Source organism: Bombus fervidus, chromosome 10 (genome assembly GCF_041682495.2).
Source record: "Bombus fervidus isolate BK054 chromosome 10, iyBomFerv1, whole genome shotgun sequence".
Classification (NCBI taxonomy): domain Eukaryota; kingdom Metazoa; phylum Arthropoda; class Insecta; order Hymenoptera; family Apidae; genus Bombus; species Bombus fervidus.
This window is the reverse complement of record NC_091526.1, coordinates 8,508,107-8,528,689: the sequence shown is the minus strand read 5'-3', so window position 1 is coordinate 8,528,689 and position 20,583 is coordinate 8,508,107. Positions and strand designations below refer to the sequence as shown.

The following is a 20,583-nucleotide window of genomic DNA, read 5'->3' as shown; positions in this document are numbered from 1 at the left end:
TCTCTTTGCCAGTACCGACGAGAATGGAGTAGGTAAATGTTACCAACAGAGATCAACATAAATCAACAGATGGTAACTAATGTACCGAGAAATAAAAAAGATGAAAATATTTTTATTGTAATGAAATATGATAATGATAATATTAACAAGTGATTTGAATTACATAATCATAAGTTAACATATAGTAATAAATAACGTCAGCTCGTTTAAAGAAACTTATGCGAAGAAACTAACTGAAAGGAGATTACAATATTTGACGAAAGAATTTAACGGATTACTAATTGTTTGCAATTCTTTTATTTAAATATGACAAACAAGGAATTCGGAAACAAACAGTTTAGACAGCTTTGGATCCTCATGTTCACGAATTGCTGTTTTATTAAGTATGTATATTCTTTTCAAGACGATTCTATTAGATAAAGACTTAATTCTAAAGCTTAATTCGAGCTAGAAAATGCGATTTCTTAAGTGTTCTATTTACAGTATGATATAAGTCCTTCTGTGATCTAAACACATATAATCGTAGACACATTAATTTACGTGTATAAATCTTGACGTACCTAACAAGATCATATCTTTCTTTTTCCCTTTGTAAGCATATACAAACGATGTCAGTCTTATACAAAGAAAGTACAGTGAAAATGATAACTCTCGTTACTTACAATTACGACTACTTATAAATCGATAAATTGCTATCTCGCTACCTTTTTTTATTGAAAAAAAAGGTCGATGAAACAGTTCAGAGATTGGTTTTCTTTTAGTAACACATTTAATTTCTCGGTAAAATCGGTACATTTTTACAAGGCAACTTATTATACAATACTTAATAAAATAAATCCAGACAGATAGGGTTTCCTAGAAATTTTCAAATGAGCTAAAGAGCACGGATCTTTGCAGATTTCTTTTTTTTTTTTTTTTTTTTTTATAAAGAACTTCCTCGTTTTTCATACGGCACAGGATAATACTGAACAATTCGAAAAATCGTTCGAGGAACAAGAAAGTTCTAAACTCGAACGCGTTTCCTGTATACGTCGTTTTTTCATACTTTTTCCACTTTTTCTTCTTCTATTAAAAAATAGATTTTTCTTCGCATGTCCCAATGATCCAAGTAATTTCCATTCGGCCATGTGTTTTTTCGCGGAAATTTTAAGTGAACACACGCAATGGGGAACACTTCGTAAAACAATGATTTCAATTCGCGAATTGATTTTTTGTAGAAAATAGCGATACCGTATTCTTTTTTTTTTATTTTTTATATAACTACTATATAAAGCGTTCGAATCTATACGAAAGAAACATTCAGCGAACGAAAATATCGATTCAGCACTGTTCACTCGATACCTTTAATTTGATATGATCGCGCTGGTTCGTCATTACTTCGTAACACAACGAACGCGACGTAAGATTCATCTTTTTCATCCATCGATGTAAAAAAAAAAAAAAAAAAAAAAAAACAAAGAAATATAATTCGCTAGGCGAAGTATTATCTGGCCGATAAAATGTGAAGATCTCGATGAACCAGTGAATATAGTAACGCTAAATCCCGTCTTTCCTACGCCCGTACAAAAAAATTCGAACATTCGTTAATTCATTTTACTTTACAGACCTATTCGAAATATACAACAAACATAACAGGGAACGTTTAAACATGTACAATATAGAATTATTCGCAAGGTAACAGCGGCTACTATACATAAAAAAAGAAACATTCGTGAAATGAAATAATCACGATCTTCGTGCTACGTGAATCGACTTTAAATAACATCGTATCTATACGAAATCGATCGATCAAACGTCCTCCATCTTTTCATAAATTTTCTTTGTTCTTTTCTTGTTTTTTTTTCTCTCTCTCCTTTTATTTCGCTTGCCCATTCATCTTTTATTCGCGACACGACCAATCGTGATACGATAAAACGAGAAAGTGTCTTCTGTTCGAGCTGCCAGCTCGTGAGAATCAACGGTCGTCGTTTTTTCTTTGTTTTTCACTTTTCTTTCTTTTCTTCGGAAATTCGTGACTTTAAAAATAAAAATTAAATGCAGCCGGGAGATACGCGCAACGCATTGTACGTGTGTATAGTGTGTTGTGTTCCTTCGTGTGTGTATTTATAATTATATTTATATTTATATATATAGACTTTTATATAGCACACTATCGATAAACTCATTCATTCGCGGAGTGACGCAATATTCGCAAATCCCTAATGCCTCGACAAAGTTCCATTTTTCTTCCAACTATTTACAGGAGAGTCTTTCTATGTTATATCGTGTCCTTAAATCCATTATACACAATACATGTAGTCTTAGATTAGTAATAGTAGCATTACGTGAAAGCGAGCCCAAAACGGCACCGGTCATACGCGATACATTTCACTTTCTCCATGAACACTTTTCTCTTATAAACGTCTTTTCTTTTTCACTGTTTCCCTATTACATTTTCTCTTATTTTTCACTAACGTCTTCGTTTTCTTTGGCATCCAATGTTCGATGACGCACGCGACAACTACACACACTCGCATACACGCTCGTTCCACGCTTGATCCCTTTCTCTCTCTAATCAGAATGTCTGATCACTCGCGAACGAGAGTTACGGATGTCGAAAGATGATGGATCCGGATTAGAATAGAAAATCAAAGGATGTCTCGTACAGGGGAATTAATTATTATGAAATAATACGTGTGGGCGAAACTTAACTTTGTCCTAAAAGCTAACTATGTTACATGAGGAATGGACAGAGTATCTAACACGCAGGAATGAACGAATCAACAAATTGCGAAGAAAAAAAAGAAAAAAAGAAAAACAAAAGAAAAAGAGAGAAGAAAAGAAGAAACTATAATCGCGACTACTGTGTCCCGTTTAATTTCCAGATAATCGAGCGACACGATCGATGAGTTTGAAATAAATCGAACGAATTTTATTCCGAGTTAGTAAAAAATTGACACGATGCTTGTCGCTGTGCTAATATTACTAATTACAGCCGATCTAATATGGACGTCTCGAGACTAATATCTTTCTAACGGAAATACAACGGCGAAGATATCAGAAAGACAATATCGATCGATGGGATTTTTACGATTATTGTCGCTCGATAATTGCTGAGAACGATCGAACTTCCCTTCCACCCCTATTTTTTTTTTTTTCTCGCGATTCTTCGTCACTGACACGCTAAACACAAATCGCCACAGCGACTCAGGAAGAGTCTCTTACGTCGAGCAATTAATACCCTGACAATGTAACGGATCCCCGATTCTTCTAAACCTATCTACACGTTCCCGGGAACGAATTAATTTACAAAAATATTACAAACAAACGTATAGACCATCCGTGTATATATGGCTACAGGTCGAACGGAATAATATCACACACACGATCGTCTCCCGGTCGCTGCGGCGCGATTAAAAACGGCACGCACGATTTTTACATACATTTAGTGGCGTCAACGACCATTGAAATAATAAATTAGATTCGATAGCAGGCGACTCGCCAACGAGTTGCCTTCGGCAAAAATTTCTTTTCGTACCGACCTGAGCACGCTTTCGTTTAAACTTCAGTGTTTATGTATATGTATATGCGCGTGTATGTTTGTTAGTGTGAACGTGTATGTATCCAGGGGCTCGAAGATCGACGAGTAACGGCCCCCCAAACATTTATTTTCCTCGTTCTTTCGATTTTTGGACGCGACAGTTACCGTCCAGGAAAATTGGACGCAGTCCCATTTCCTAAAAATTCGGAACCGAGCATGATTACGCGGGTTTAGGGAAAGGTTAAGGTTCAATGAGGGTTTGTCTCAAGGATCTGTTGGATAGAAAACGGAGAACAGGGCCATCGACATCTAATTTCCTTATAATTTCCGAGATACGTATACGTATTAATATATGTATATGTATATGCATACATGGTAATTTAATTTATTTATAAGTGCGTTCACACACGGCATCCGCTTTCTTCATTTTTTTTGGTTTTTTTTTTATTATTATTATTATCCCATCATTTTTCGTTTGCCCCCTCGACCGTCCTCGATCTCGTTTACTAAACTTTCTTCATCGCTCGATCGATTTTTTATTTAATTTATTTTATTTTCAATCACTCGTTATTTATCCTTTGAAAGGTCCGAACGATGAAATATCTAATGGGTAAAATGATGAAAATCGTTAGCACGAGCGTGTACGTTCTATCTCGACGTCTATGATCGTCGATCGTTTACGACACTACTTACATTTAATTTCCCCTAAACTATACAGTGATTAGCAACAGAGCAGCGAACGAGTACGCCGGGATCGCGGCCGTGTTTCATACTCGGCACACGTTTTTCTTAAGCTTACGTTGTCTGATATAAGGGAAAGTACCTTTTTCCTTTAGAATCACGTCGGAGGACCTTTGATACTCGCGAAATTCCTAATTTACCACGAACGATATATTTAAGACTAAAGCGTCAGTCACTCCCGCGCGTACCCAGAACACTGCTATCACCACAGCTTCGTTATTTATTCCTTAAACTTAATTCCAGCCTTCTCTATCTGTTCGCCATTCTTATTATTATCTTTGAGACGTTCTGCGTGTTCCATTCAACGCGTCTGTTTTTTCTCCTTTTTTCTCTTTTTTTTCGTAACAGTTCGCGCAAGAAATTTCGGCTAAGACAAACGTGATTTCTCTCATAAAGAGTAGATCTTTACGTGATCTGTCTTTTTAATTTTAAAATTAACTTTTATTCGATCAGGATGGATCTACTATATCTTCGAATTGGTCCAAAAAATAGATAGACGCGATTAGTACACGCAGAAACGCAGTCGTACACGTAAGCACCGGCGCGATGACGAAAGTAGAAAACGAGCGAGGACTACTCGGAGACTACAGATAGCACTGTCTTCCCTCTTTTCTTTTTCTCGTGTGTTTGTTAAAGAATTATCGATTAACGTTATCCGCCGAGACGCCATGAGCGAGATCGCGGATGCAATTCGTTTCTTTTCGCCCTTATTCGGTTTACTGGCTAATGCAATGTACATGAAGGAGAAAGAGAGAGAGAGAGAGAGAGAGAGAGAGAAAGAGAGAGAGAGAGAAAGAGAGAGAGAGAGTGTTATATGTATATGTATATATATTTTATATATATATATATGTATATAGAGATATATACGCGGTTCCGAAATGAAACGGAATTGAAGAACAGAAAATACAATCGTTGTTCGCAATTGCTTGAGTAAGGATATGGATCGAATGATCGCGCCGCCTATATCACGATATTCGCCGATTTTCGTTTCGACGTTCCGTCGCGATCGATCACGCACACAGTAGTAGTACGTTTCATGTTCTTTAATTTTTTTATTCTTTCTTCCTCTTTTGCCTTTACCTTTAAAGGGCCGCTCGATAAAACGTATCACGGCCTTGGATATGATAAATGGGGATTCTCTTACGAAGGAGGAGTGGAGGGCTGGGTGGTCCTAGGGGCCTTCATCGTCTTCTTCGGAGTCTTCCTCTTCTTCTTCTTCTTCTTCATCTTCGTCAATTTTTTTTTTCTTCTTCACTTCTTCGTACACCTTCCTTTTTCCCTCTTCGTTCATCTTACATATTATTATTATTATTATTAGTATTATTATTATTATTCGCGCCTCTGGCTTCCCTGGTCTTGGCCATCGATCGACGAGGAAGAGAAGCTACTTCTTCTCGTTCTTCCATCACGATCGTATTTCGACGCGACAGCTCGAACCTATTCGTTCCTCGAGGAACGATACTACGCCTCGATCTGATCTTCCGGGGTCATTATGTCGGGCGCCATCGACAGGTCCTCGGCCATGTCTTCGTCCTGTCCTGAATCGTGCCCGTGACTCTCGGGATACTCCCTCTCGTCCACCTGATCCTCTTCACCCTCTTGCTCCGCCGGCGCGTCAACCAGCTCTCGTTTTATTAATCTCGTGAGCTTGCCCCCCTCCGGGCTCTGGCCCTCCTGCTTTATGTGCACGGCTGGTTCATCCAACGGTGACCTGTCGATTTTGCGGAGAAACTGCTCGATTACGTGTGCCGACACCATCTTCCTCGGGACGCTATCTTTTTTGGAAACTGTCTTTTTCGTTAGCAGGATCAGGTTTGGGTCTTTTTCATCTTCGGCTTTTTTCATTAACGCGACTGGATGAAATGTTTCTCGGCTGTTTGGTATTACGAGGGTTTGAGTAACGCGTTAGAAAGGAGATTTACAAGGTAGTTAGTAGGGAAATAATTGGTTAAAATGGAATTACGTTGATTACTTCTACAGTTTTTACGAGCCAGTGCTAATATTACCAATATAATGAATATTACCAATACTCATACGTCTCTTTTTAATTGAAACGTTCTATCAAGCAAATCGAAGGAAATCAAAGTATTATCTTTTTTGTTATATTCCTTGAACCACCTTTGGTTTTCCTTATTCAATTAAAAATCTTTAAGGACAATTTGGTAACCGTGATAATGTGGTACACGTAAGGACGAATAGAACAAGTAAAACAGCGCGTTAACATATTTAAGGAGAGCTGTATATATGTGAAGATCAATTTTGAATTTTCTTTTCTCCACTATGGCAAGTGTTGAGCGAGAAGTTACAAAATTCAACGAGTACGAGTATTGCAATTGCAAAATGAAATTCATCTAACAAGGTTCGATATCGCGTATATTAACGCATCGTTGATTTACCGAGCCACAAATAATTGATTTTCAGGGAAATTGGTACGACAGCAGATTATGCCTTATGTATTTCCATTATTAATAATCGAGAAGAAATCTTTTATTTCTTTTATCCAAGAAAGACATTGGTAGCTACTAATACCGTAAGACAAAATTATTTTGTGTTCTTAAGATTTTGTCATGGATATTTTGTCTAAAAATGTGCAAATATTCGGTCATTTATGAACAATAATTTAGAAGGATCGGAGTAGAAATAGTGATTCGGCATGTTGGAAGGAGGAACGTAAACTTTGCACGTTAAAGACTCACTCACATTAGATCGTTATGGGCTAACACGTGCTCCTTATCGGGACTCGTTGTCGTCGACGTGCACATCGAGTTGTTTAGAAATCCCATATTAGAGTCCCCGAGTGCCGCCTGGAAATACTCAAATTGCATTAGATGGTTAGTCACGAATATTCCGTTCCTTTACCTAATCGTTGAAACTACGAAAGATACGTTATGTCATGTATTGATTTCAATTAATCCACGTTAATTTAACGAAAAGAAGGAATTGCTTGTATTTTTTAGACAGTTACCTGGAGATTGGCATTTAATGCGTCACCGTACATTGTCGGGCTGTGCGTCAGGGTTGGACTTTTTGACGGGACACCCCTACATATCGAGAGAGAAAATTTCTATTAGTAATCGTCGAGATTCGCCTATCGATAGTTTCCTGAAATAGAAACGCGTGTATATAAGCACGTTTTTCTTAAATATATAAATATATATTTTTTTAAAGTTTGTGTCGATGTATACGGGTGGAATAAATTTCTTTTCTCGAGAATTTAAAGGTTTCAGGTCAAGGGGCAAGGGTACGGGGATACGGGGCGGGTAAAGATAGAGCTTGTGTGTACAATGTGTGCACGTGTGATCGAGTTTCAATATGTAAAGGTATAATAGAAAGAGAAAGAGAAATAGAGAAAATGGAAAGTGAGAAAGAGAGAAGTATAATATGAAAAAATGTACACACGTATATATAATATATAGTAAAAATGTGATAAAAAAAGAATGGAAAAGAGAGTTCGAAAACCCTTACCTATTTACCGGTTACGTTCCTCACTCGTCCAACGATCGGCTCGGTTGAGATTGAGCGAGGTTAAGATAAAAAATATAGAGAAAAATTGTAAAAAAATAGCGCTCCCGTTTCGTTATATCATATATAACCTTTCCACTAATTAGAAATAAATTATACATCGACTTTTTTATCGTACGAAACGACGTCGTTGCTTGTAAACGGCTCTCAGGCTTACCTGTGCTTACCCTTTTATAGTTCCCACCGAAATCCTTTGTGAAAGTTCAGGCATCGAGTGCCGACCGAGAAACATGATACTTTTTCCAAACGACGAATGTCGAATGAAAAAAGTAGGCTTTCTCTTGCAAACGATAAAGCGATAAAAAAAAAATATATTCCAAGTGGATTCGACAGATATCGCGTTTATTCGAAATTCAAGCACGACGTGACGATTGCAAGAGAGATTGCTTGCATGCGAAGAAAAATATAGAAAGAATCAAAAGAATGCCTAGAGCCGTTTATCAAGTGACCAAGAGCGCAGTAAGTAAAGAGAAGAAAGTTGTAGTAGTAGAGTAGAGTGAAAGAGAAGAAAGAAGTAATATAGTAGTAGTAGAGAGGAAAAGTTGGAAGTGTGTGAGAGAGTATATAAAAAGAGAGAAATAGAAAATACGTTAAAAAATGTTTAAAAAGATGATGATTAAAACAGTAGAGAAAAATTACCGGAAGTTGCAAAGTTAGTACGTTAACGGTGAGGTACCTTGAGTTAGAAGAGAGTGGTCGTAGCGATGAATGGAGAATTCCGTATCAACCGAGATCTTTTTTTTTTTTTGCAGTTTGTGACGCTTAATTTACACAATTTACACATGCGCGAGTAGCCCTGACACACATTATCAGTCACACCGAAAACCATTCTCACGTTGAAAAAGCGTTCTAAAGGCAGAACAGAAATATAGAGAAAACGGTGAACGCCGTAACAGAGATAGAGAGACAGAGGCATTAAAAAATAAACTAAACACATACTTCAACAACGCCTCCTCTCATTAAACGCTAATTAAAAAAGAAAATGACGCAAAAGCGCTTCACCTTCCCTTTACGAACTCTATCGTTCAACTTATTTGCGCTATCTATTACTACGCTACAGCCTGTTTCTTTGAAAATAGCGAAACACGAAAAGAAAAAAGAACAGAAAAAAAAGAAGAAGTAGAAGAAAAAACCCAAAACGATACAACAAACGCTTCGTTCACGCACGGTCGTTGCGAACGAACGAAACAAAAAAAGGAAAAAAAAAAAAATGAAAGGAAATTAATGGCGATGCCGTATCGTAAACCAGCTTGTACAGCGAAACAGAGGGAGAAAAATCTGAAAATGAAGGGTAACGAAACGTTTGTCCACGCAAACACTTTCACATTCTCCCAAGACACTGCAAACGCCACTACGTAAGCACCATACAATTATAAGCACAGTGTTTTTTTTTATCAGTGGTAAGGATAGTCTTACGGGGGATTCTTTTTCTTTTTTCTGTATTTTTTCTTATTCTTTTTTTTTTTTTTTTTGTTTTAATTCTTATGGGAACGAATATTAGGATCCTTGATTATCCATGCGAGCAACCACTAAACACATCAGAGATCCTGCAGCACGGACCAATCGTCCTGTGGCTGGGCTCCTGCAGGATCGTCCAGGATTTAAGCTCTCTCGGGTGTGCTAGAGCCTCGGGCTACGGTACTAGTGAGACGTATACGGGGATGTACTATATGAGGGCTGTTTTGGACGTCACAAGCAGAGGTGCGCAGATTTAAACGTTAACAAGCACCAGCTGTAAATTTTAATTGGACGAAAGCTTGCCTGCCCCCTTGCGTTTACATTGGACGCAACCGACATTCCTTTCTCTTTTTCATCCGTTCCAAATTACCCAAGAAGGTTACATTACGCGTTAATAAAACATTCTTGTTCCAGTCTATGGCACATTGCGCACCTCTGATGAAGATCAAGGAAGGTTTGAACGGGTACTACTTATCCTTAGGTTTCTGAGGAGACGGATTTCTAAGGGCGTTCGAGGCAGGCATGATGCGGAATTCGTTTCCTAGGGATTGGATAAACTGCTTACAGCCACTCCCTGCTGCCTTGGAAGTCATTTTCCAACGAGTTATATTCGAAATTCCAATGTAGAGGATTGCACGAAGAGCGCGGTAAGTGCTAAGTAAGTAGAATGAGCCGCTTTGCGTCAGACAGGACGTATAATTTATTCACGAACGATATACTTTCCTATAATTCTAGTTTCACGCGAATAACGTCCAACGTTATTAAAGTAGAAATGAATCTTTTATTTCTTATTTTTTATATTGTGTAACAGATAATAGAAGATAACGTGAATGGTCGTTTGATTGGCGATTGAACGACAAAGGCAGCAGGTTCGAGAGGGCGTTTAGTGGTTCGTTCATGTAGGCAACGACCAAGCGAAAACGTCCCGGTCGCCGCGTTACAAGAGAATACCGCGGTAAGGTCAGAACGTCGCGCCAGCCAGCCAGCAGAATTCTAAAAAGTGGTAGTGCTTACTGTGCGGAGAGGTGGGGTGGAGTGGGTGATGGGGTTGGGTCATATTTCCTGGGGCGGCCGCGGGACAGATGCCGCCGCTTTACGAACTCGGCGTCGTCCACCATCCAGAATGACCCGAAGTCGTCCTCATAGCGCACAAAACACTTGTGCAATGATAGATTGGTGCGGATCGCGTTCTGTATACACAGACAAGACCACCAAGAAATAGAGAAAAAGAGAGTAAAAAAGATAAAGGTTGTTTCTGCTTGTTGCTGTTGAAACTTATTTCGTTTGGTTTTTGGTTACGTTTCCTTCCCTTTCTAGCTTCTACTTTTTTTTTTCGTTTCGATTTTCCTTTTGTCTTTCGTTTTTTCTTTTTTTTTTTTTTTTTTTTTTTGGTAATTATTCTGCTGAGCTCTACGCTCTTCTCCTTTCTGCGTACGTTCTTAAAGCGTCTAACGAAAAACGTTGCCCTCGAGTGGCACGACCGTTTCTCGAACGTAAAACGATCGCGACTCTCGATCTCATGCACGTGTCGTATTATCTCGTAAAAATGTGAGACGAGATCACGAGCCGTTAATAGCTCGTAATTAGCCTCGTCGTCCTCTCCTACCCAGTAGGGATTCGATGATCGAGCAAGGCCCCCGACTCGATCGAATCCCGGCGTCCCAGAGAATAACAAAGACAGCACAGACTCGCAAAGAAGGGGGTAGAGAATAAAAAAACAAACGTAAAGTAATATACGTAGTAAGACGATTTTCCTCTCACTACCTGACCAAGTGCAATTCAGCGGTTCTCACTCTGCACTGGCATATCCCGCATCCGGCTTCCGGGTATTCGAGACTAGACTCGGGCCAGAGAGACTTTGGCCCTGCCAATTCTCGGTCGGTTAGTCGCTGCAAAGCCCACATGCTTGTTAAAAAGCACACACCACGGTTTTCTACGGTACTCTTTCACACAAGAGCAAAATGAAGTCGGCCACATTCGCACAATCACTCCCGACTGCTCCTTTCCTCCTCCTTCTCCTCCACCTCATCGTCGAATTTCACGATCTTCGAACACACATCCTTTCAACACGTTCTCACACTTCATACTGACGGCTACCATCGCACACGAGAGACGGGCAAGTAAAAAAATCACACGCACGGGGGACCAAACACAATACAAAGCTAATTTCCCGAGTACAATTCGTGAAAAAAGAATTCTATCTTTCTATTTTTCCTATTCGTGGATGAGAATTTTGTTGAGAAACTAAGTTTAAAATTGTATAAGAGTAAAAGAACATTCGTCTTTTTTAATCGTTCAATTTTTAAAGATCAAAGTTTCCGTGCGTTCTACGAAATACACGAAATTTGGTATGTGCGTTGGTTTTTTAGAAGAATGAAATTTGAACGATTGTATCTCGGGAAGCACGATGTTAGCAGAGACAGACGTACGGACAAACGACGCAAGCGAATTACAGATAATACAGATTATCATGGCGTATACAGGTGTATGAGAAAAAAGAAATGGTTTATATATACACACACGCACACAAATCTATACGTATGAGAAATGCGCACGCATGAGGTACACAAAAGGTCTGGAAACATACCTACAGATATACTAGGTATATACGTATTTAAAAAAGTGAGGATAGGGCACGATATGTAGGTAATCAAGAAATATATATATCGTACACAGATAAACAAATGCACAGAAGAGCGTGCGTGTATGTGCGTATACATACATATGAGGCTTGCGCACGCACGCGTTATGCGAGCGTACACAGATTAAAAAACCTTATTAATATGTATATATATAAATAGCTATGAAAAATACGTGAATATATATGTAAAAGAAGCTATATATATAAATATGTATACATATAAAAAATAGAATATTAAACACTATTAAATATTTATAAATGTATATATAGAAATATCGATATATATATATATAATGAATATATATAAAAATGTATAAAAAGACGTATATTAATATATATATATAAAAGTTAAAAAGATAGTAAAAAACTTGACAAGTATAAACATGAATGGGCGTGGGAAAATGGGGTTAGCGGTACGAGTATGTAATTAGAGAGTAAAAGCGAATAAGTGAGAGAGTATTGTATAAATATATCTATATAAATATCTATATAAATATGTAAAAAGACAGAAGACAGAAGAATATTTAGAAATATAAAAATATATATATATTATTATATTAAAAAACAAAGGGGGGGGGGGGACACAAGGAACGTAAGGAGAAGAAGATATAAAGAGACAGGATGCGACCGAGGCCGATTATTTCGGATTGTGGTCTGAAACCGGTTTTTGTTGTTGGTAGAACCATTTTGAGAGGGGGTACCAAGGGGGAAGATTATTATAATGAATATATCGATAGAAAAAGATAGAAAAAGATAAATAAGATATATATATAATATATGTCGTAAATATATATATAGAGGTAAATAGATCTATAGAGACGTAGTAAAGAGTATAAAAAACGCGGCAGTAGAATTTTTTTTTGTCGGTGGGACGGGGGCAACGTACCCGGTCGTGCTGCAAGCGCGTTGAGGACGTCTCTTGTAAAACTCCACTTCGTCCACCGTCCATACGGCGCCTTTCACGTTTTCGACTCGCATGAAACATTTGTGGAGAGACAGGTTGTGTCGCACTGCGTTCTATACAAAATAATACACAGACTAAATAAGCAACGCAAAAAACGAACGAAGCCAACTCAATCGCGAGGCCGGCTGTCGATCGGGGAACACGATTCGATGGCGTGTAATTTTTCTGTATCTTTTTTGGCTTTTCTTTTCTTTTTTTTTTTTTTTTTTTAATACAGGCGGCATTCCGTCATCCCCGGCGTCGGATGACGACGACGACGACGACGACGACGACGACGACGACGACGAAGACAACGATGGCGACGATGACGACGATGATGATGGTGATACAACCGATACACGCTGAGATGAGACGAGGATGGATGAGATTTTCTTGTCTGTCTCGGAGAAGGTAAAGGATTACGAGACTCTTTCTCTGTTATCTCTGTTGACTCTGATTTAGACAAGCTGTATCGTGTCTTTTTGTGAAGGAACATGTCTATATCTTGCAGGCTATCACTTTAATACACTCTGACTGTAATAATTGATAGGAATAATAATACGCGCTAATAGAAAATAAAATCGTGGAAAATTTAAAGTGGCAGCCTGTCTCTAACTTGAATTTTAAGAAACGGCTCAAACGAACCGCTCAAACAGAACAGGAAAGCACCGGGAAAAACCGAGAAACTGATTGATGAGTGAATTAGTAAGTAACGTCGTGTGTGAGTAGCAAAGGATACCCGGCGATGGTCGCGCAATGACAAGGCCGTAAGAGGACATAACGAACCAAAACGATTAATCGAAAGATACACGGTATAATGTGGCATTCCTTTATCGTTAATGCACAGCTAGTCATCTAAGTCTAGGGGCAACGACAACAATCATACATGCCGCAGGGCCGTACAAAATTCCAAAAGAAGTAAAAAAAAAAAAAAAAAAAGAAAAGGAAAATCAGAAAAAAATGAAAAAAGTATATAGGTGTAAGAAATTTAGGAAGAACTGTACGAGAAGATCGCGTCGAAGGTTACGACCTCCGCTGACGTGGAAAACGTGGATCCTGTGACGTTGAATCTGGCTGCTTCCTCTCTGTCTGATAGCCGATGTTAAACCTGTGGTTGCTTTGAAAATTTTCAGATACACATAACCATGCGAGGCGAAGCTTCATGGCAAACGTCGATTACTTCCACGCTCACTCGCACACACGCAAAAAACACACGCGCGCGCGCACTCTTGCCAACAAGCGTATCATATGTTATCATATTACGATTTAATTGTAATCTATCGCCGTATGATTTCAGTCAGAAATTACATTATTGCAATATTGTGTCAGATCATTGTTAAGTCCCAATTATAGTAACAGCCTCCCAAGAAGATTTTAATTACGGGCTGCAAGACTGCTGGCTAAGAAAAGATACGATGGAAAAACAGAAATCATTCTGATAAATGACAAACGAATCGCAATACGACGTAATATTTCACATGTTACCGAGTCTCCCCCTTAAATCGGGAAAGCAACACAATTATCGTTACCAGCTCGTCTGCTTGGCACATCACTTAGCCTGTTAATTCAAATTAATACGTAAGATTATCTGAGATTCTTGAAAGCTCATCCTTTCTAGTTAAAACGCATTCAGCTTAATCTGCTCGTAAATGCAAATTGCACGACCAGTCATTTCGTCTTTGTGACTTGCAATCAAACGTTGCATAACTCGTGCCACGCTGAGTTCATCCATTTAGAGGAGAAAATTATTTTAGACTTCCTAAATGCATGGCAGCGCGGCGGATTTTTGCATCCGAATCGTTCGAGGACATTTTGACGAAATTTTCCCGATATTTTCACGCTTCCGATCAATTATTTACGCCGAAGATTTTTATAATTAAACGTGATCGTTTCTATAATAAAATAACATCCTCGAATCGTTCTTCCGAAACGAGATTGAACGTTCGATATTCGGATATTCGAATGAACAGAAACACTCGTTTCGAGAAAGAATCGAACTTTAAATTCGATGACCGTCGTACCTTGGTTTTTCTTTGATCTTTTACATTTCTCTGCATCCTGCTTAACGCTTGTTATATTTTTCCTTTATTATAGTCAAAAGATATACCTTCCACGTTGCTGCGTTGCGTCGGAAGTAGCAGAATGTGTTTTGAAACCAGTTGTAGATCTCGTTCAGCGTCAATTGTTTCTCCGGCGACTCGATGATCGACTGTGAAAAAAAGAAAACAGAAGAATTCCCAAAATTCAATTTATCATTTTACAAAGATGGGAGGTGTAAAGTAATCCTCACCGGTTTCTTTGAGTGTTCCTTTGAAAATTAAATCTAAAAGGGGGCGCTCTTAGGGGACAATTCATTCGATATCTGAATTAATCAGAACGCTAAAGGAATATGTCTAATGCGTATCGAATGGTTCACTCACCTGTCTGATTAATGATGCATACGTGAACGGCGGTCTGACATCGGCGTTCTTGTAAAATTCCCTATTTCGTTGAATTTCTGAAATATACCAAGAAGCTTCGCTTGTTTCATTTTCCAAAATGTAATGAGTATGAAAACGGCAAGAGTTACGCGGAACCCTTACGCGGCTTATAGGGGTAAAAGTTCATCGACACCATCTCTTTTCGCGTGTCTCAGATGATTACTTAGATTTACAACTAACAAGCAGTACGCTAATGTTTCAAGCACCGTTTAAAGAGATGGTTGTCAGCAAAATTCTTAGAAAAGCCATTATTTGAAATTGTTATGTGTTCATATTTTTGATTTTTCTTGCAAAATTAATTCGCGATACTTAGTTATTTTCTATTTTTTTTCCAAACAAAACAATAAACAAACAATTCGTGACGTTTGTGTGAAACGGAAGGGGATCAGCTTGTATTCGATCGCATGCTCAAAAAACAAATATCGAATCAAAACTATGTACGACATTCTTAAAACTAGATCAAAGATTAAGCAAGAAGCGATTGGATATGATTTAGGGTAGATAGAAACGAATACTTCTTGTCAAGCCTCGTTCATCCCTCTTTGTAGAAAATCGGGGATGACGATTGAAGTATCTGAATCTCTATTCTACAGGGCAGAAGAGGAGTAAGGGGATTGAAAGAGGTGAAAGTATTCTTCCTGCATGCAAAGGGTGCACCCTTTAAGAAAATCCTTAAAGCCACCAAAGGAGCGTGGAAAGAAGGTTGACAGTACCTTGTTGGACGTCAAGGCCAGCACGCTCCAGCATGTAGGGCAGCCCTACACGGTGGGGAGGGCGGGCAGCACAAGAAATAAGGAAACAACAGAAGCATCGGTAAGAAAGAAGTTCGAACTGGCGTACGTTTAGAAATTCATTAATTTTTGTTCATTTTCTTTTTTTCTTTTCTTTTCTGTTTTGTTTCTTGTTTTATGCTCGTTTATATATTTTATTTTTTTCTTTCTTTTTTTGGTCTACTTTGACTTTTATTCTTGGTTTAATTGTTTTACACCTTTCATACTATATGTACCTATTAGATTCGTCGCCAACAAGGTTTCGAACACTGTAGCTCACGTGACATTGTTGCTACCGTGAATAAATCTGTGCGTGTGATAGAGTTTACGATAGGAAAAAAGGCACGAGATCAAGAGAGGACCGTAAAGAGCATTTGCTACAGGATTTTCTTTTCGTCGGGGCATAGTTGACAAGGACGAGCCGGGAAATGCTTTTTAAAATATTGTTTCTCAATTCGGAGCATAAATTCACTATCGTCTTCAGTGAAATTATGTTAACTCAAGTGTATACGTATCTTTTTAGATTAAAATTAAGAAATAAATTGACGAGCGAGAAAAAAATAGCATTTCGCGGGTCGCACGTTTCCCCGACTGAATTTTGGTTAAGTCGTTACCTTCGTTAATATCTATTCCAGATCTATCGACGGCTACTCTGCGCCTTACAGTGCCCTCGTCATACAGTCCTACGAATAGTATTCAATTTCTGAATTTACATATCTTTCGTTTCACCTTTCTCAAGACGATATTTTAATCCTTTCTTTCCTTATACATATATCTCTTAAACTTACATATTTGAAAAATGCTTCTTTCAATAAACCGTTAATGAATCTCATCGACAATTATCCATATTACTTTTAAATTGATTACCGATATCTTTTGTATGCTAACCACTTTCTTTATCGCAGGTAAAACGGAAGAACGCACAACTTCAACAATGTCAAACACGATTTTTTCGATACTCCTGACCGGTCCATGACAAGAAACTTACTAGTCAGAAACACGTGAAAGATAGAATATAATCGTGAAAGTAAAAGATGACAGAAAATACGAGATGACCTTACCTCCTGCCAAGGAAAGAGCGGATTTATCACTGATACGTCGTCTGATAGGCCCTGCCATGCTCGGCATCGTTGGCATCGTAGGCATGCTACCTGGCATGTTCGGCAAAGGTGGCATCCCAGACATGTTTGACATGTTGGGAATAGGTGGCATAGGTGCACCACCTGCTGAAGGTGGCAGCTGCCCACCTGCTGGCGACCTGACCGCCGACACCAATGCGGACATCGAGACTGGAGACACTTGAGAGACGCCGAAGTTCGGCGGTGGTTGGCTCATTAGGGCGGTTGAGAGATTTAACTTTGGTATACTCGAACCCGTCTGAAAAACGAATGAGACGTTGTATACTTGGAGAAAGTATTTAGAGCCATTGTTTGGAGGATTTCGATGACTCTATCGACGTTTTTTCCTTGTTTAATAAACCTTAAATGAACGATCATTTTGTAGAATTCAAGTCTTTTGGTTACTCTTGCACGCACGTGTATTTTGTCAGAAACCTATAGGTTTAATTTCTTACGGGTCATTGACACATAAGTTTACGCTCAATTTTTCTTTGAATTTCTCTCGAACGTCTGATATCATGAATTGCGACGAATATCGTAATAAATAAATATTACCGAATGTATGAAATCCTTTGACGAGTAATTCATAAACTCGGAAGCCATAAAGTGAAAAATATAATAACGTATTATATTTTACACAATACTACAATAATGTATTAGGCTTTCAAATCAGCCTTGAAATTGAAATCAGATAATAAAGCTGAAAAATTACTGTACACATACACTGCTGATTAATTTGATTTTGTAGGAATTTTGAGGGAAAAAGAGAGAATAAAATAACGTTATCTTTTTCTGTAGCCTTGATAAATCCTATTAAAAAAGTTAAAATACGCTTTTTTATACAATTAAAGGTATCTGCTTAATGTAAAAGAGGAAAAAGAAGACCGTGTAGAGCTATCCACGGTAATACAATTCGTTACAGCATATCCATTGTTTTATGCCGATTTATAAAAAGTTATAATAAGGTTGGAAGTTTCTTTTTTATTAATGAACAAGTCACATTCGAATATGTTGATACGAAATATATTCCAGCAGTACGGTCTCGATATCAGAGATGATCCGAGCAGAGTGCGGGGGAAGGGGGCGGCTCCTCCCTTTCGCGTTAAAATAATTAAGTCGGCCAGAGAGGACGAGCCACGCAGCCGCACGGAGAGAGGGCTAATGCGATATTGGTATTCTCCGACTGTCGGACTTGTTAGAGGTTTTAATTAAGGCGATATAAAATCAACGAGGACCCGATGAATTATTAATGCAAACTTTATGTATAAATTAGCGAGTCTACTCGGCGGCGCGTTAAAACTGAAACTGGCGTTGTTGTTAGCCGCGGCGAGAGCTCGTAAAATTCTCCGAGCGCCGTGAAAATCTGGCTTTACGACTACCGAACGGTGATGCCAGAAGAGTTTACCATCCCGACACGATCGTTAGGAAACGTTTTTCCGGATTCTGGCCCCATACAGTGTTCGTTCCACGTACCAAACCGCATAACCTACCACCTTACGATTATTGCTATCCATATCGCTCGTATATGACTTGTACCATCCCTATAATTTACGCTGACATATTGTTTTTCTCTTGGTAACTTTCGATCGAACAGTTTCTAATGGCTACTTTACGAGAGTCCTTATTGCATCGAGCACAGCTTGGACAGCGCTATACAGAAACTGCTTCAATATGCAAAATTTGGAATTTTATTATTTAATGTATTCTATAACGATCATGTTTGGTAATGCGAAGACTCACCGATGACTCGGAGGACTTTGGTGGTTCGGGGGAAGCCATTTGTTTCGCCACGTGCAGATGATGCATCATGGCGGTTAGCCGGTCCCGTTCCTTCTGCAACTGAATTTCTAGCTGCGAGACAACTTGCATCTGAACCCTGGCCTGCGCCGTCGATCTGTCGTCCAGCGTGTGCTCCGTGTTCAAGTGCCTGCAGTATCGTTCAAAAGATTACTTTCAGTTCATTCCCTTTTAATTAGCACAATCATCATTGATATATAAATGACAAAGAATTTAATCTCGATGTATTTCTTTTACTTTCCTCATTACGCAATTCCATATAATTCGACTTTCAAATGTGAAATTTCCAGTCAAAAGTGAATTCTTTTTTAAGGATTTCTGCTATCTTTATTGTTATTACTAGACATCGCTTAATAGGTAAATGGTAAATTTACGTATCAACTCTGAAGAATTACTACTTGCATCGAAGAATTATTCGAGAACCCCTCCCTTCACCGCGAATCCTCCAGCAAAGACTAATGAAATTATGTCGCGAACAATGTCGGGTCGTTTACGGGGAAATCAAAGCTTCGCCGCGTTACAAAGAAACGTTTGTCTCTGGCCGTGGTGAATCTTATCCCACGGGACACCGAAAGAATCGAGTTCCACGATGGTCTGAGGGCTGGCAACGAGATTCCGTATTTAAGAATTTCCGTAATCCTTCTTCGTCGCCGGCCGGTGTATCGCGAAGGGTAAAAGAGGGTGAAGAAAGGAAAAAGAGGGAGAGAGGTTGGTTAAGACCAAGAATACGGGAAGGTCCAACGGGAAGAGGCGCAGGGGACAGGAGGAAGGGGATTAGACCGAGAGGCATAACGATGCGGTCGAATGTCGTGAATATTAATGAGACAAAGGTAATTAGCGTTTTCCTTTTTTTCTCGTCCTTTTTTAAGTAACGGCTTGTTTGAGGGAGTTTGCGGCGACGAGCCTCGTGATTACTAAGGGATTCCCGTCGACCGAGGGAAGCAAATGCTGCCTCTGCTTTGAGACCGATGAAGAAGGTGCCGGATGTCAATGAGATACGCTGACTCGAGCGATTTTTCTACACTTTCTCGAGCCAACCCCTCGCGAGTAGCGCCTTCTCTTAACTCATTCCACTGGGCGAAATTGCCGACTTTATTCTTCGCCGGTTCTCCTCTTTCTCTGCCAGCCCAAGAATCACTGTCTATCCTTACTGCGCTGGGATTTACCTACTTTCCGATTATACATCGCGTGTCTCAAATAGCCAAATCGGTTGTGAACGTCGGTGGATTAAAAACGCTCGAAGCTTACGTTGTCAATATCCTTCCCCGTTTCGAAGAAATAGAATTAACCCTTTGGCAACGTGATAATACAAATATAGTATTAATAAATTCTTTCTTAAACGACCGATTAAAAACTATAGTATAGTAAGTTAAGATTTTAAATGTTTCAATGTTTAAAAGGATCTCCCATTTAGCGTCATAATTAATAAGATCTCCTTACTAAATAATTTTATTTCTTGCCACGGTACGTTTTCACGTCTTTCAAAAAGTTATTTTCTAATTATCGATTAGATAATCGGTCAGAGAATTGACAAGAGCGATCGACATCAAATCTCCGATTACTATGATAGCGATAAAACGGTCGAAATTTGAG

At 38.8% G+C, this 20,583-nt stretch overlaps 1 protein-coding gene across 21 annotated transcripts in view; it reads right to left on the bottom strand.

Annotated features, from left to right (window-relative positions):
* Positions 1-281: 281 nt before the first annotated feature.
* The window catches only part of Foxp (forkhead box transcription factor P), a 246,630-nt gene continuing 226,328 nt past the window's right edge, over positions 282-20,583 (bottom strand). For 12 of the 21 annotated variants that reach the window (XM_072011565.1, XM_072011560.1, XM_072011551.1 and 9 more), the window contains 9 exons: positions 18,934-19,120; positions 17,137-17,452; positions 16,690-16,758; positions 15,246-15,322; positions 14,933-15,034; positions 10,256-10,431; positions 7,227-7,302; positions 6,962-7,074; positions 282-5,972 (listed from right to left, as the gene is read on the bottom strand). In XM_072011565.1, coding sequence (XP_071867666.1) covers positions 5,723-5,972; positions 6,962-7,074; positions 7,227-7,302; positions 10,256-10,431; positions 14,933-15,034; positions 15,246-15,322; positions 16,690-16,758; positions 17,137-17,452; positions 18,934-19,120 — 1,366 coding nt within the window. In that variant the 3' untranslated portion in view covers positions 282-5,722. Of the gene's footprint in view, positions 5,973-6,961; positions 7,075-7,226; positions 7,303-10,255; positions 10,432-12,768; positions 12,900-14,932; positions 15,035-15,245; positions 15,323-16,018; positions 16,064-16,689; positions 16,759-17,136; positions 17,453-18,933; positions 19,121-20,583 lie in introns of all 21 variants that reach the window. The other 9 variants (XM_072011555.1, XM_072011556.1, XM_072011557.1 and 6 more) reach the window with 6 other exon arrangements.